The 17,569-nt window shown below is 41.0% G+C and overlaps 1 protein-coding gene across 2 annotated transcripts; it reads right to left on the minus strand.

Annotated features, from left to right (window-relative positions):
- Positions 1–2,942: 2,942 nt before the first annotated feature.
- On the minus strand, positions 2,943–17,229 carry mlsl (malate synthase-like). Of its 2 annotated transcripts, XM_034884291.1 has the most exons (15): positions 17,138–17,228; positions 14,487–14,615; positions 14,179–14,397; positions 13,473–13,563; positions 12,123–12,199; positions 9,211–9,321; positions 8,698–8,757; positions 7,047–7,203; positions 6,545–6,743; positions 5,884–5,962; positions 5,707–5,799; positions 4,654–4,726; positions 4,502–4,569; positions 4,092–4,216; positions 2,943–3,189 (listed from the first exon to the last, which is right to left on the minus strand). In XM_034884291.1, the coding sequence occupies exons 1-15, from the start codon at positions 17,141–17,143 to the stop codon at positions 3,018–3,020; spliced, it is 1,659 nt and encodes a 552-aa protein (XP_034740182.1). In that variant the 5' UTR covers positions 17,144–17,228; the 3' UTR covers positions 2,943–3,017. The 2 variants fall into 2 exon arrangements, 1 of the variants encoding a protein (XP_034740182.1); XR_004658329.1 differs by lacking the exon at positions 4,502–4,569 and having other exon boundaries at positions 17,138–17,229.
- Between the last annotated feature and the right edge of the window lie 340 nt (positions 17,230–17,569).

Raw genomic sequence — 17,569 nt, forward strand, 5'->3', positions numbered from 1 at the left:
TCAGCTTGACTCAAACCAGCTGATGGTGACACTGCCACTCAGCTGGTCGAGTCTCCAGAGGGTGGTGGCAGATGGTAGAGTCAACTTCAAACTATAGAAATTAAATGATCCCTGATCAATATATCTTTTAAATTTTTAAAGTAGTTTAAAGTTCAGAAGTTTAAAGTTTTAGACGGAGCCTTAGCAGCCGCCCGAATGCACGGCAACGTTATATGGTCAAGAGAGATAGCCAATTCACCACTAGAAAGGTAACTGTAGCAAGCATCTCACTATCACTATCGTTATCCACATTCATATTTAGAGGAAACAAATGATATACCAAGCTACAAGTCCAAAATTAGAACGGAAGTACAAAGATTCGTTGCTATGGAAAGGATATACGGTCTCGTGTCATTGGTGTGAAATGGCAGGTTTCAGAACGCTGCAGATTCAACTTGTCTTGTTGCAATTCTTTAGTCTGAACTGGGCTTTAATGATGTTAGGTAAAAAGGTCCATGGCACAAACATTCTTGAGTTTTTTTAACGTTGATATGCGTTCCCCCAGCCGGCCTATGGTCCCCCAGTGGCTAGAAATGGTGATAGGTGTAAACCGATCCCTGGGTATCCTGCTCTGTCTTTGAGAAAATTAAAGCTCAGATGGGCCGATCTTGAATCTTGCAGAGGGGCCCCTTTCTCTGCTTTGCCCTCCCAGAGAATATGGCCCAACCATTAGAGACAGACATCATGATTTCAGATATGGTATTAGGGGACCACTAAGGTCTATATAAAAGAGACTTCAGATACAGTATTAGGGACCACTAAAGTCTATATAAAAGAGACTTAAATACAGTATTAGGGACCACTAAGGTCTATGTAATTTCATCCAAAGAGCACCATGTCATGGGACCTTTAATGTTTTAAGAAGCTTTTCCCCCAAAAAAATTTAGAATGATTTTTAAGAATGTTATCCTACTTTTAAAATAGAAAAAATTCTGGGAACCTAAAGAAAACAATTTCCCACAAAAAAACATTACGAGAACATTGCATGATAACGTTCTCAGAACATTCTTGGAACATAACAAATCTAGCTTGCCATCAGGTCAGAAGTATTATTTTATTTGCACAGATCATTTGCAGCTAACATTGAGCCTCTTCATGAGACATTATCTTTATTCATTGCCACCTTATTAATATACGTACACAGCCCTATTTATCAGCTGTCCATCTCACAAATGTCTGACTGGACCAATATGGATGTTATCTAGCTGGATACCCAGGCGGGATCATGGGCTCATGTTCACTTGTGTTCCATGTGTGTAACTGCAACCAGAAGTCCATTTTAGGCTTAAAGCCTATTTGTTTCTGCACATGATTACATTTATTGTGTACCGGGCTCTGAGCACTGCCAAAATAGGTTCAATGCATCCAACATAGAGGCTGATAGAGGACTAATTAAAAGGCCTAACAAGGCTAGCAAATTAGCCAGCAGGGTGGCAGTCTTAATTAGTCTCTGCGCTAATGAGACAATACCTTTACAGTATTTATTCAAGAGTTATTTTGAGCAGTGACTCCCGACAGCTGACGCTTGACATGTGTTCGGATGTTGGCTGTCCAGTTATAATGTTGGAAAGTAGGTATCATGTTTTTTTTAATGAAGGGACATTTCATAATAGATTTTTCATTTCATTTAGATTTTCAAACAAATGCCCACGAAAAGATGGAAAAATACAAGTACATTTACAATTGCCGTTTTTGGTATTTATTAGGTGGGAAAGCATTGGTCAAATACAATTCTTCCTCTTTATTTGCTTAAAGAGAATGGGTGCAGAGCTATAAAACTATAAAATACATAAAGGCCAGGAGGACATGCTGATATATAACTCATACACTTCTTACATGATACTGATGACAGGGAATAGGCGTTAACTGCGATACTGCTATCTAAAATTGTATTTTAGCCTACATCCTGTCTCGTATTCCCAGGAGCAGAAAGTAACAGGCTAAAATATTTGATCTTATAGCACATGTTTTAATTGAGTGTTTGTCCGTGCCTTCAGCACCTCTTTCCCTGGATATTGTAGTTCAGCAGCAATGGTTCTGCCAAACACCAAAGGCAGAAATATTTCTCCGATCCCCTGGCTGGACGACACCGGCTCCCCCTCATTGGTTATGAAATCAAATGTGTGATCATTTAACACCAAGGCCCATCAGCTCTCACAACCACATGCTGTGTAAAGTTCCACATCCAGCCATTTTTATCAATTAGGGCATTTCTTTCATTGTTTTATACTGTAAGTTATTTTGTTTTAACTCTCTTTAAGTGCATTGGTTGTATTAATAATTGACGTATCTTAATAAACCATTGTTGAAATTGCTTTGCTTTGATTATTTTCAGGTTAGACACATTTTGGATGTATTTAGTATTTGACTCAAAATCCTCGCTGCCCATTTCACACAATATTCTGATGTTCTCCAAGACAGCGGCTGCCTTTGGACTTAAAAGTACTAAAGTAAAACTATTCTATATGCAGAATATATATATATATACACTGTATATATATATATTTTATATTACTGAATAATCAATCAATCAACTCAGGATTTTCACCCAGGAGACCGGGGTCCATGTCCCGTTGCTATTGGTCAACATTCATTTTGAACTTATTTTAAATAACCTTGTCAAGGTATTTGTGGTATTTTTGACTTGACTTGTTGAGTCAAATTAAGCCGCTGGCTCCAGTCCTGGTGGTGCCCTTTCGACAATCGCTTTAAGTTTGAACCTTGCAACCATATGAACCCTGATGCTGCTGTCATGCTGTAAATTCATCATTATCCCAACTTTTAAACTTGTATTGTTCTATTGGTGTCATATCTAATGACTGATTGATGATGTACTTCAGAGTTTGGGTCTTGACTCCTAATTTATTATGTAACAAGTCATGGCTTTCCGGAAACCAAACATAGCAGGGCTGGATGCGTTTAATTCTGCAGCTATAAAGCAAGGCAAGCTATTTTTCTATTTTTAAGTGCCGTGATTGTCACAGTTTGGGCTGGGGCATGTCTGTGGCCAGAGCCGTCGCCTGTCCACTGCTCTGGGAGCTCAGGAAGGTGTGCTCCTGATTCAAGTAGGTGGTGATAAACTCTGGGAAATCTCTTTTCAGAACCACCTCCAAGAACATGTCTGCTGCTGTGAGTAGCCTCTGTTTATCCCTGAAGAAGACCGAGACACAGAAGACATCCGGTAAGTCAACGAACCACAGAAACCCATTCCCAACTGGAAAAGACTAAATGTTTGACAAAGATAAATGTCATGATAAGTCAGAGTTATGATTTGCGAACATTTGTCTTTCTTACTATTAGAATTTTGGCTTACTGTGTCGCACCGCTGTGGCCAAAAGAGAGCTGAGCCTGAAGCAAAGCTCTCGATCTACCGGTCAGTTTTTCTTCCTACCCTCACCTATGGTCATAAAGGCTGGGTCATGACCGAAAGAACAAACCCCAGGTTAAAAGAGGCTGAAATGGGTTTCCTCAGGAGGCGGGCTGGCATCTCCCTTATAGGGCGAGAAGCTCAGTCGTCCCGGGCGCCTCCCTAGAGAGAGGCACGTCCAGCTGGGAGGAGGCCTCGGGGAAGACCCAGGACTAGGTGGAGGGATTATATCTCCACCCTGGCCTGGGAACGCCTCGGGATCCCCCAGTCAGAGCTGGTTATTGTGGCTCGCGAAAGGGAAGTTTGGAGCTGCTGCCCCCGCCACCCGACCCCGAAGAAAATGGATGGATGGATGTCATCATGCTGACACTCTTAGGGCAGTGCCAGATAACCACACTAAAGTGGCTCATGGTTCAAAGTCTGACTCTTTTGTGTTTGGTTGTTCTTTGTCAGTGTCAAAGTCAGCTTATGATACAACTCTTATGGTTATTTTGCAAAGTAGATGAAAGTAAAACTAGTTGATTTAGTGAAAGCTAAAGAACAGCAAAAGAATGATTGATATCGACCCAGATAAAAATATCAATTACTTATTTCTCAAAAAAGAGTATGGGCCGTATAATTTACAGAGCAAGGCTTTAAACAATTTAAAGTCAACGGGTACAATGGACACATGTCCTCATCTTACCTCCCAGAGGGACGGACAGCCCTGAGCTCCACCAGGAGCTGCTCTGTGAGGTCCGTCACCAGCCGCCGGCTCACCACCCGGCCGTCATCCTCTAGCCGAGTCTGATGACAGATCCACTGCCACACCTGACATACACACACACACACCCACACATACACACACACACACACACACAAAATGTTGTTTTTTTGTAATTTATGCATCTATTACATACACAAAAAAACTATATAACACACTAATGGGGAAAAAACAAGGAGTCTTGAAACACTTTCTAATAATAAAAATTCCTGTTTATAGAATTTAGGAGGCCTTTACTCTGTGCTTTCTACTCTGTCTTTGCAGTAAGCTATGCCCCTCAGCAGCGGGTGCCAAGGGGGGGGGATTGGGGTGTCGTGTGATCCGAAACCCACCTGTGATCTAGAAATCTCGGCTGTGGCTGAATCTTCCACCTGGCCTCTGTAGAAAAAGTGTCCTTCACCTGGAAAGCCGAGCATGTTAACTGTTAACAGTCCACACGGTGATGATGAGCAGAACCTGGAATGCTGTATGTGCACATACATACCTGATAGCCAAGCATTAATAAAGAGGACACCAACTGCAATGTTGTACTTCAAACCATAAAGAGTGACTCCTCCCTGAGGAGAAACAAAATATACTTATTAGAGGCTAATACAGGATATCCACTCGTTTACACGAAGCTATCAAGGTTAGCATTACATCATACATACCATGTTCATTTATCTGAGTTCATTCAGTTTTTTCTTTGCCGATGTGGCACCAAATGTGTGCTGTTGGGGAAATTGTAAGTTATAAAGTGGGGACTAGACCTACTCTATCTGTAATGTGTCCTATGATAACTTTGTTTCAATATATGACACTATAAAATTTAATTAAATGCATTAAAAAGGAACACCTAAAGGGAGATTTTTGACAGTGCTCTAATAGTGCTGTCCAAATGGAGCCTCACAAATTGCATTGCATTTTTGTTATTTACTGAGCCCAACAGATTGTGCTCTCTGTTAAACAAAGGCTCAAAAATGCATAAAATGGATGTTGAATTGTTCTCGGGGTTACATATTGTGAATAGTTCAAATGGGTTATTATTTGGTTTGATTTAACTGACAGGTGAAACATGTAAAAGAAAAGAAAAATGTATATGTATGCGTGTAAGCATGTGTATGTGTGCCTGTAAGTAGGATTATATGCATGTATGTGTACATAAATAAGTGAAGAATTAAATTGTAGAACAGTAGAAAAAATGGGGTAGTTCTTTCTACTTCTTTTGGAACATGAAAATCCTTATTTCAACCGTTTACAATAATATTGAAAGATTTATTTGCTAAGTATTTAGTTTTTGTTGGTTTTCTTGCTTGTACCGAAATGTACATGTTCAAAATACCTCTTGCCTTTTTCTGTAAACCAAGACAACCATCTAATGGGTCAACATATACAATCAGGGGTGGTCATCCCTGAAGTAGAGTTCTGGAGGCTTGTGACGGAACAAAACCTGACCTTTTTCCAATTAATTTAGAGAAGGAAACAAACTGTGTCAAGTCCACCCAATAGCATGCGCAGTTAGTAAAGCAGCACTAGTGTGTAGAGTGCAGTGTCTGACCGAGGGCATGGACAGTAGGTCATCAGGAGTCACGGTGACATCGTGGCGAAGTTGGTCAAGCTGGTTATCACCTACAGTGTTGAGCCGGAAGAGCTGGAACAGGTGAAGAATTAAAAGTCATTATTCTCCACTCTGTGTTGGTAGGAAGTTCTGTGTTGATCGTGATCCAGTGCTTACTTTCTGCATGGGCTCGATCAAGCTCAGATCATACACCATGAAGCCGTCCACACCTGCCTGGATCTCCAGCAGCTTCAGTCTGACAGGTGGGGGAAGACAACCATATTTCATTTTGAAAAATGCCAGCACTGTGTGCCGCCGGATGTCCTTCTTTTTCGGCGTGACGTCCTCTTCCTTTGTTTTGGTGTTCTAAACTCATTTGGATTTAGGAAGACCATAGTTACCTGCTCCTCAGATCTCTGCAGGGTAAATCCAGACAGCTAGCTACAGTAGACTATCTGTCCAATCTGAGTTTTCTGTTGAACGACTAAATCAACTTGTGAATGAAGACTTGTTCGACCAAAACAATATCCTTCCCTTGGGTAGTTTGCAGAGGCACCGTGGCTCTGTACGGGGCTTATCACGATTGTGATTGGTTTACAGAAATGCCAATAAACCACGGTATGTTGTTCTTCCATCCCAGAATGCTGTGTGAACTGGCCAGACCTTTCTTTGCGGCACTGTGGAGGAAGGTCCTGCAATGTGAGACTAGCGCCTGCATGACCAGAGACATTGTTGACGGGGATGATGCCTCTGCTTCTGCACTGCAACGTTTTGCTCACACAGTCACATACCCACGTGTGTGTGTGTGTGTGTGTGTGTGTGTGTGTGACGTTCCTACCTGCTGACACCAGCCAGCACTCTCCTATGGGAGTCACTGAGTGGGTCGGGAGGCAGCAGCGGGGCGGCCATGCCTCCTGTGGCCAGCGCTCCCCTCCGATGACACGTCTGAACCAGCAGCTCCATGTAGCTGCGCAGGAAACGCTTCTCCATGTTGACATATTTACTGCGGTCAGGCAGCAGGAAGGCCTGGCGGTGGCCTGGAGCAGAAATACATGACCTCTGGACATCAATGAGACAAGGACTGCATTTCTTTTTCAAAATGTGTGTACAAATTGCTTATTGTAATACTTTATTCATAATAATTAAAACACTCCATCATACATATTCTATGAACCCTTATTGTGATTGGCCCTGGACCTTCCCTGAACCATCACATTTACATATGATGTAGATGGCACACACAAACACACAAACACACACTCAGACACACACAGCTATACACACGTAACACATCATCTCTACCCCAAGCAGCACACAATCGTAGAGAAGGTTTGGCTCACCAAACTTGTTGACAAAGGAGGCTGAATAATCCCAGATGCCACAGTTAAGTCCCGCTGAATGCTCTCGCAGCTCGTAGAGAATCTCCTCCATCTCAAACGCCGCTAACACGTTTTCAATCAGCACTGTCGCCTTGATGCTGCCCAGTGGAAGGCCCAGCTGCATACACACACACACACACACGCACACACACACACACACACACACACACACACACACACATATATAAGAGGTATTATTTCTGTACTACTCACAATAATCAGGGCATTCATTAGTTGTTTTTTTTATTGCTAAACGCTACTGGTCACAACTTAATCCCCATGTGCAAATCTCTAACTCCAGTCTGCATTACCAACAGTCACCTGAGCTAAACAGTTCACATTAGCTACAAAACTCATTCCTAGCAACACAACTCCTAACACACGTCTCAAAACAGGCTCAGTGCAACGTGACACTATGAACAACCTTCACTAAGATAACACACACTGTCACTGGGAACACACTCAGAGTAGAAACACTAGCGTCAAACACCAATACAGAAAAGACAAACTTTCTCATCTTTGCAGTTTGAACAATTTGACTTCACACTATTCAATTGTAAAAGTATTAGTAAAAGTCTATTAGTATTAGTAAAGTAAAAGTCAATAAAAAAAGATATATGTTTTATAATATACCAATTTCCATGTAAGGTAAGCAAGAAGGAATGAAAATCTGCAGTTTGCTTCAATATAGTATTTTTTCTCTAGTAATTTGTGGAATTACTGGGGAAAAAAACTAAAGGTACATAACAAAGATTAGTTGACTAATCATGCCAATCTTCAGTTTTCTTAAGCACATTGGATGACTGCATCACCTCTAAATACTAATCAATGTGGAGTTTTCATTGCTTTCACCCCCATTACTTTCTGAAAAACAGGAACAACGCAGTTTAACGTCAGTAAAGATATAGTGTTTTTACCATTTCATTTTTTATAGCTTGTTTGTGTGTATACTTGGGATGTCCAAATGCATTTTCTTTATTTTCTGAGCCAACTAGTTGGTAACAAATACATTGGAAAAATTGACAAAAGCCTCATAAAGCCCACTGGGTTCCAATTATTTTCTCATGCCATGAAGCAGTGTTGCGATCTCAGTCACCGTCACAGCACCTCTCAATATGTGACTCATACTTCATGTAATTGCTTTCATTTCATTTCCCTATCCCAACCTCTCTAATAATAAGGTGTTTATTGTTACCCTACAACTTCAGACGGCAGAACGCTCTCACATGTTTACTACTTACTTACTACTCACGTGTTCTTTTCCTAATAGTGAGATATGATTCTCAAAATATTGGGATTTTTTTCTTCTCCTCAATATCTCCAATATTGTTTTTCTTTTGAACAGTGGGCCATTTAACCTGCAGTGCCAACACATACAGATAGTAATCAGCAATCAACTCCCTTTTGTGTTTTCTCCTCACTTCATAGAGGCATCCGAGTCTGCCTGTCCTCACAGCTACAGGACCAGTCTACCGGTCTGCTGGCAGCACTAGTTTTATCTGCTCAACTCAAACAAAACATTTTGCCGAAAACCGATCAAATTGAGAAGGATCAGGTTCAGACATCATCAGAGAAAGGCAAAAATTGTTAGTGCATAAAGAGACGTGCAGACCTTCTGCTGACACCAGACAAATATCTTGTTCCATAGTCTGGCCTCCATAAAGCTTTCCACCTGGAACACAAGAGAAACCTATTTATCTTCTGTGTGTGTGTGTGTGTGTGTGTGTGTGTGTGTGTGTGTGTGTGCATGCATGTGTGTGTGCGTACGTGCTGTGTGTGTGCGTACGTGCTCCTGTTTGCGTGTGTCTGTGTGTGCTTGTGTATGCGTATGTGTTGGCATACGTGCATGTGCCTGTGTGTGTGTGTGTGTGTGTGTGTGTGGGTGTGTGTTTGTGCGTGCATGCGTGCGTATGTATGTGTGTGTGTGCATGTTTGTGCTCATGTTTGTGCATGTGTATTTGTGTGTGTGTGCGTGTGGGTGTGCAGTCGTGCGCGCGTGTGTATGTATGTGTGTGTGTTTGTGTGCGTGTGTGCTCCTGTGTGCGTGCATGCGTGTGTGTGCTCATGTTCGTGTATGTGTATTTGTGTATGAGTGTGTGCGTGCGTGCGCTCAGGTTCGTGTTACTTTTGAGAGGTAGAAAAAGGGTCCACTCTGGTTTGCAGAAAGTGTCCGTCCACAGTGAAACATGAGCAGTCCAAAGTCAAAGAGAGGACCAGGAACCTCCCTCCCCTCTACCTGCCAAACACACATAAAGTCTTTATTTATTTCCTTTTTGATAATTCATTTGAATTCATAATAATTTAGCCATAACACATCAAAACTAATGACAATTACCCATGATGTTGATAGTGTTAAACTGTTTATTTTGACTGACGCTATAGGAAAAATGTCAGCAGTAAGAACCAGTATATATTTAGTATTTTTTCTGAAAAAATAACTTTATCATAAATAAACATATAAGTTCCCACAAATTATACAACGTTATCCTGGACAAGCAAACCAGTGTGAATATTCTGTTGGAAGTTCAACTGAAAGCCAAGATTTACAAACTAATCTCACACCAGCCAAAACATTGGATTATTGATGGCCATTGTTAAATATTATATATAGTCTGGTGTTATTACATGAAATGTTCTGTAAAATACATTTAGAGTCAGCCGTCTCCATACTGCCACAGGTAAGACTATTGCTGAAGCCTTTTACGTATTAAAGAGCTGTCAGATCTCAACACATGTTGTTGGAAATATTGGAATCAGCTTATGAAACAAGATGGGTACATTTTTAATTGTAGAATGTATTAAGCTTCAAGTGGCTAAACCATAGAAATAAAATACAAATGCAACATTGATTTGCTTTGACAGCTTCCATTTTATGACTTATTTTTGCCTTAATTTAAAACTAAAAAACTTCCAAAGAAATGTACACTTCATTTTACTATTATTTTCTTTATTACATGTATATTTGTTTTGCTTTAGAGTCCTGTATATAATGAACATTATCACTACATGATTTACATTTAAGACAAACGGAGGTTTGCATTACAAATAAATTGTATTATAATTAATATTATTATTATTGTTATTATTATTGTTTGTCCAATTTGTCAATGTAAAGTGATCATAATGATTCCCTCTCTGTCCGTTGCAGCTTGTCTCTCTGTTGCAGTGTCTCTGATAATTGCACCTATACATATATACCCATATATACACCTATATATATATATATATATACGCTGATAGCCGAAAAGTGACAGTCAGTTAGTTTTCTGACACATTGTCTTCTCCAATACTCCCACCAGGAGTCGCCAATGTGCCATCATCACCAAATCACATCACAGCTCCACAGTTTATCTTAGAGTCGCTTTATTTCCATTCGCCACTTCAACTAGTCTGAATATCACCAGACCAATGTTCATTCTCTTAGGATTGAAAATCAGGGTGACACACTTTGCTCCATTCTTTTGTGCACCGACAGGGCAAGCTGGTAAATTAGGCTTTTACCAAAGCCGGCCGGTAGTAAGGCCAACAAATCCTTCTTTCATAAGGATTGTTCCAGAGCAAGTTTCTGTTCAAAGAAAACTCGCCTTTGAAATCTTTTAAAAGAGCAGCGGTGCTTGCCATGTTGGATGTAAACAAAAAGCTCCTTGCCGTCGCTTCTCTATCAACATCCTGTTATTCCTGCCAATTACGCGACAGGTGGTAAAGCAAAGCTTGAGATTTGTCAATGCAGATTTCTAACAGAAGCAGGATGAAAAAACATACAGGTTTCCAGGCTGAGCTGCAGGGCAAAATCAAAATCATCGGTCTACACTTCAACTGCCCCGGCTACGTAAAATGCACATGTTCTAATCCTACTGTTGTTTTGTTGTCTACCGGCTTGACCCTCGGTGAGTGGATTGTGGAAGCAGTGGTAAGATGTTGGAGAACAAAGTTACACAAAACAGGGTTCAGTTCACAATGTTCTAAAGGTTTGATGAGACAAACAAGGGTATACATATTCCCTAACAATTTTCCTCTACACCCTTTAGATGATGTGTAGCGGGAGTATGGTTGTATCACTTTTTGACTCAGCTCCTACAGCTCGCACAGTGTTTGTTGTAGGGAACTCAAATTTTGACACAAAGTACCCTCATTTGTCTTCTACAATTAGCAATATATCTAACTTCTCCAACTATCTCACAGAATTCATTATTTTCTGTCAGATGCAAGGAGTGCCAATGTTACAACCTACCCCACTACCAGGGTATGTTGTAACAAAACCTGGGTTAAATTGTAACAGTAAGATTGAAGAACTACAAACTGAGACTACACCACAACATATGCATTTATGTTAGTTTGTTGTGCATTTGCCAACACTAAATTATCTTCCTGTGCTTCACTTAGAATAAACTAACTTATCAATGTTGGCTAAATGAAATATGGATTCTAACTATTAAATAGGCATTCTCAATGAACTTATTCTGATAACACCTGTCATTGTTACACATACAAATGGAAACCTTCAGCAGGGGGTCTGAAGTAGTTTATAATCCACGTACAAATTCAGCTAGTTAGGCATGGTGGTTTGAAATTAGCATGGATGAAATGTCTCACATTTTAGGTAACAAGGAATCTTACCTGATACAAGTTACCTAAATCAAACTTCAACAGTATCAGTACTAATCAAAATATAGATTTGGTCCCAATAATTACTTTCTTACCTGAAAAATTATGTTTTGGCTGTAAAATCTGCACACTTCTTCTCACAGCCATGCAAATCCACATGCAAGATCAGGGAGGGAGTGGTTATACATGAATTTATCACATGACTCTTATGTTATCCAATATCGGTGGAAGTGACGCTGTTACAAATCTCCCTTTGTTACAACCGTTCCCGGTCTCCCTAAGATAGGAAAGAGTCCAGCTCGGCAGCAGGATTGTCTCAAGGTTTGTTCACACAGATACGAATACAGTGTTGCCATTTAGGAAATACCTAGATTACTTTCTTCAGAGTTACCACAGAATAGAATGGAGTGTAACATTATTAACAGCACCTACCATCATGTTGTGCTCCAGCATGTTCCAGGCGCGAGGACGAAGCATCAGCACCGGAGCCCGACATATGGGTGGAACATCTGCTAACACATTCGATCAGATAGACTTTTATGATCCCAAATTAGGAAATGTTGGTGCTACTGACAAACACACAGAACACCTGCAAAATGTAGGCTTCAAGAAATAACAAATAGGATAGACTACTTCAACAAATATTTAGAAAATACAAAGCGAAGAATGTACAAACGCATATTCAAGTACTACTTGAATTGCACTGCCACCATGACACACACTCTCATGGAACACCTTACCTCACCATGCATACTGAACCACAGGGTCAGTCCCTGCCCAGTCACTGCAGGTGTGTCAGGCTTGTACATCCGCTTTTTACATTCATGTGGATTTATTATTTAGTATCTTTTCTTCTATTGTCCATATTCTTCATGTGGATTTGTTGTTTAATCATCCTGTTTTTCATGTATGTGAATGATGAGTGTGATGTCTGTAAGCTCCTGGTACCTTGGATTTCCCCTTGGGGATCAATAAAGTATATATCCATCTAAATAGTATTTATGAAGATTTAAGTAAAACCTACTATACGTTTGTGCAAGTTTCACTTTGTGCAGTGTTATGATGTATATGCCGCTCTCCGATCAAGCAGTTAAAGGAACATAGTTTAAGGAACAGTCCACTTCTGAACAGTTCTACCAACTACTCTCTCCCAAAACCAGTTTAGTCATTTGCATTCGCACTGGCCAAGTGGCCATTGGAACTGGTAGGAGGGGTAAGGGAGTGATGCAAGAAACATTTTTATTGCAATTTCATTTGACTTCAGCGCCACAGACAAACCCCCATTTGCGCTAGCTCACTGGAGATTTTAATGTTTCTTGTGGTTCCTTCCACATCCCCCTGCAGGGTCTGCACCTCAGCATCAGTCCACTTTTCAGATTTCAGCATTCCGTCCATTCTCGTAGTAATTCACGTTGTCAAGTTATTCAAGTATGTCTTGCTAACACAGACGGTGTGGCTTTTACAGATGGTGCGCTTTGGGGGTGTTACTAGGTCACTATGTCGAAAAGGGAAAGCCCCTGCCCTGAAATAGCAGCCGAAAGCGATACAGGAACTGTGGTCAGAGGAACTTAATAATCCCCAAATTGGTCCAGTTGTAACACAAAGGGTTACAGGAATGTTTCAGGAAGTGCAAAACTACCTTTGGTCGGAAAGCAGCATATGAGTCTCCTCTAACTCAGTCATTGTGTTAAAAATGTAGGTACAGGACGGTGACCTGCCTGACATACGTCCTGCCACACACATATTCCTGCGATGAGTATCAATATAAAGTAACACACTCACTGGGGAACTGGTTGTAAACCGCCTTCAAAACGTTATGAATGCCTTTGATCTGGTTGTGATGTGTCGGGCAGTTCCCATCATCAAAGTCAACCTGAAAGCAAAGAGAGGACCAGTCTGCAGAGGAAACACAATGGCTCTGTGCGGCTGTGCTTAATGCTAAGCTTGTTAGCTTGATAGCATGCTCACAGCAACAACGCCAACATTTGGATATTTGACATTCCTTGTTATTTATTTACTTGTATGGACAATGTATGGGTAACATTATCGTGGTGTGGCTGCTGTAATATCTTTTCTTTATCCTTTATTTTGTGCAGAGGAGAATATATGTTGCGTGTGGATATTGGGACCAGAAGATGTGGAGGAAATTACTTTTGTATTGGATTCATGTAATTCTGTGTGGGATGGGCCAATTAGTGGCATGGCACATAAATACAATGTCACTTATTCATTCCACAAATTACAGCATTTTGTGTGTACATTGATAATCTGTCAATGAAGCTTGTTCTGCTGTCCCCAAGTGACGAAAACAAAATCATAAATAAGATCAAAATGAATACAGCATTTGTATTTTCTTCATGTTACTTCATGTTACTACATGTTTTTGTAATGTTACCCTTTAGAGGCCCCGTACCAAACAGACAAGTAGAGACATGTACAGGTGTTGTCTTGGTCTGATGTGGTCACAGGTGAGGAACAGAGGCCCTACCTGTATGCCTTGTGCTGGTGACTGGAGAGCTTTAATAAAGCGCTGTGTGTCGCAGGGAGCCAAGTCCCCAATGTCCACGTGTCTTCTCTGGATCCTTGGGGGGACAGGGAGCACCCTCCAGGTCGGGTCGGTCCTGATATGGCTAGTATTTTCCAGAAACCTCGGCAGGTCACCTGAAAGGTCCAAATGGGCCTTTCTGGACACTCGTAACCGCAGGACCTGAAGACAGAATCACAGGATCCTCATCCTGAGTTCAACACGTCCTCCATGCACTGTATTGAAAAAAAGCTTTTTTTCTGCTGTCTCACCTGATCCACCTCCTCGTTAAATGTGGAGACCAGTTCATGGAGGAAGAGGAGGGAGTCTGCTGTGAAAAGTGTCTCATATTCTGCTTCTAGACCTGGGGGAGGGGGGGACAGCTCCATGCTGACTGGACCCTGTGGACGAGGCGAGTCTGTGATGCGGGTTTCTTAAGGTCAACATCCATACTGCAGAAAGGCAGTTCTTTGCAATTGCTGCAGTGGTCCTGCTCCGCACTCGCTACACCCTACACTGCTACTACTAGCATTTCTAGTCATAGTTATACTATTTTTATTGTTTCTTTAATTGCCATCATACAAAAAGCTGTAATTAATATGAATCATATCTGTTTGAGTGCATCTGGGTCCAGCCGGCAGAGGCAGATGGCCACTCACCAAGACACCTGGGTCTGTCCGAGGTTTCTCTTGCTTCAAATGGTTGCTCTTCACGGGAAATAGTTGTGTCTCTGTAAATGACATAGATGGGGTCTAGAACTACTCTACTGTATCTGCAAAGTGTATTGAGATAACTCCTGTTGTGATTTGACACTATAAATAAATTGAAATTGATTTTACGTGGCCTCGCATAGCGACATGACCCTTTAAAGTTCCAAAAGGATTGTCACCAATACGTATGGACTTGTTGTGCATATAACTTTAAAAGGAACGCATGTGCTGGATACCAACGCTCAAAGAATAACGGTTACAAGATGAAGGAGCTGAAAAAGTGAAGACGTTATGTGAATGTACTCCGAGAGAAGTGACGGTATCGAGGCACAACATAAACCTGCATTTGTAAATTGAAAGGTCATTTTGAAGCAGCGCAACTGGCTGTAAGCACAAAATCGACTTATTAAAGTTATAGAAAACAGTTTTTATATTATGCATTCAAGTGAAACGGAGCAACGGGATCTTATGGAGTCCTGTTTGTGTCCACCTGATTAATGTTAGTCCTCTCGTATTAGCTCGGTTTTAGGATTCATACAACTCTCGGGGGAATATATTGTTCTTTTTAGCTGCTTAATGCTCCACTGTGTTTAACAGCTGCACGCAGAAAAGAACTGCTTTTGATTTAACCTGTATTTATTCAGGAGAGGTTCACCGAGAGAAAGCATTTATTTTGCAGGAACGCCCTGATCCCATTCACACAGTTGCACACATTCATACCTGACCAGCTCCAATGGAGTGGTTTTGGTTAAGGGCCTTGCTCAAGGGCCCCCCCCCAGTGGTGATTACAAGGGAGGGACAAGCACTGCCCTTTCACTTTCCCCACCCAGATTTAATTCTGTTGGTCTGGGCATTGAACCGACAACCTCCCGGGCACAACCTCTCTTCTCTAACATTTAGGCCACCACTGCCTCGTTCTTCACAGGACTCTATGGTTCTAGAAAGAGCCGTCACCACTTGAAGAACCTCTTTATTTAGGGAAGGTCTGTTCAAGCTAGTGAGGTTCTTTCCAGTCCTAAAGGTTTTTTGTAGCTATAAGCATGAAGTTACGGCATCATCAAACAATTATTTTCATGAATCTTCAGATTTTCTTAACTAACCGATTGGTTGGTCTAGCCTAAGACATCAGAGAGCAGTGAAAAATTGCCCCTCAGTTTCCTAAATCCTGGTTGATAGCTTCACTGCAGTGGTGAGGTACTCAGCACAGGGAGTAACAAGACTCACTTCATCATTGCAAAGAACCATTTTTGATTTCAGTTAGCACCTGTATTTGTCTGAGCAGAGTAGAGAACTGTTGTGGGATGTCAATGGGCTGAAAGATGCTAAAACGTTTCTCAGAGCTGAGAGGAGCAGCAGAGATGGTAACTGTCTGTGGGTTCATTATGTTCCTTATGTGAAATGTATAAAATAAAATCCCTTAGGGAATAGGTTTCAGGAGAGCTCAGCACCCATCTAAGCAGTGGTGGAACTTAACTAAGTACATTTACTCCAGTAGTGCACGTATGTACAAATTTTGGGGTTAATGTACTTTACTTGAGTCTTTTCTTTTCATGCTACTACTTCTACTTCTACTCTGCTAAATTTTAGAGAGAAATATTGTCCTTTTTCCACCACATTCATCTGACAGGTTCACTTACTAGTCACTTTACACATTAGGGTTCCTGCACACAAAAACTAGCCAACAATACAACGTCCTACAGGTCCAGCTGTTAGTGGACCATTAAACACACAACTGACTGGATACTTTTACACTTTCTAAAATGTGAGGATTTTTTTGGCAATGAGAACTTTTACTGTTAATACTTTGAGAACATATTCTTGATGACACTTACACACTTTTGCTTAAGTACAATTTTCAATGCACTTTTCCTTGTAACAGAGTATTTTTACAATGTGGTTTCTTCCACCACTTTACCTTACTTTGATTCAAACACCAAAACATGTTGTACACCATTTCATTTCATCCTTTACTTCCATGCACAAGAAACACCCAAGGTTTGGCAAAGCACCAACACATCCGAAACAGCAATTTAACTATCACTACTCTAACACTAAGTCTCATGAAACTGCTCTAAAGTTCAAAGTCCATCATGCCACACACACCTGAACGCCTCCTCACATAGTTTGTCCTTTCCATCATCCAAAATGTGTCCATCTGTATTGTCCTTAATGTTGATTTTTGCTGCACAATACAGAAAAACACTGATACTCACAGGCATGCTGATGGCAGGACTCTGTTCCCTCTGTAGTGGACTTTGGTTATGGTCTTCCTTTTCTCACTGTTTGAACAGGAAGGTGTTTGTGTGTATGCAGAGTTTAAAGTCCTAAACTGTCTGTTATACATCACCATGTCAGGCTATTTAAACACTGTGTGCCGTGTAATAGCAATCCAGTCAAAACAGTGATTTATTTGTCATTTTGTTTCCTTGAAAATTACTAGATGTAATTTGAAGAGACCAGAACTGAACTGCCTGAAACTTAGGTCCACTATTCCTCAATATGCTTTTTCAGTCCAGTTCTAACCCTTGTTAGCCTGGGCAAACCCCCCGCTTTAATCCAATAACAAAGGGAACCCAGGAACTAAACGTGCCTTCTGCAAGTGGTCTCAGCACTGTTCAAATGCATGTTGGCTCTCCTTCCGTCTT

Source organism: Etheostoma cragini, chromosome 10 (genome assembly GCF_013103735.1).
Source record: "Etheostoma cragini isolate CJK2018 chromosome 10, CSU_Ecrag_1.0, whole genome shotgun sequence".
NCBI lineage: Eukaryota > Metazoa > Chordata > Actinopteri > Perciformes > Percidae > Etheostoma > Etheostoma cragini.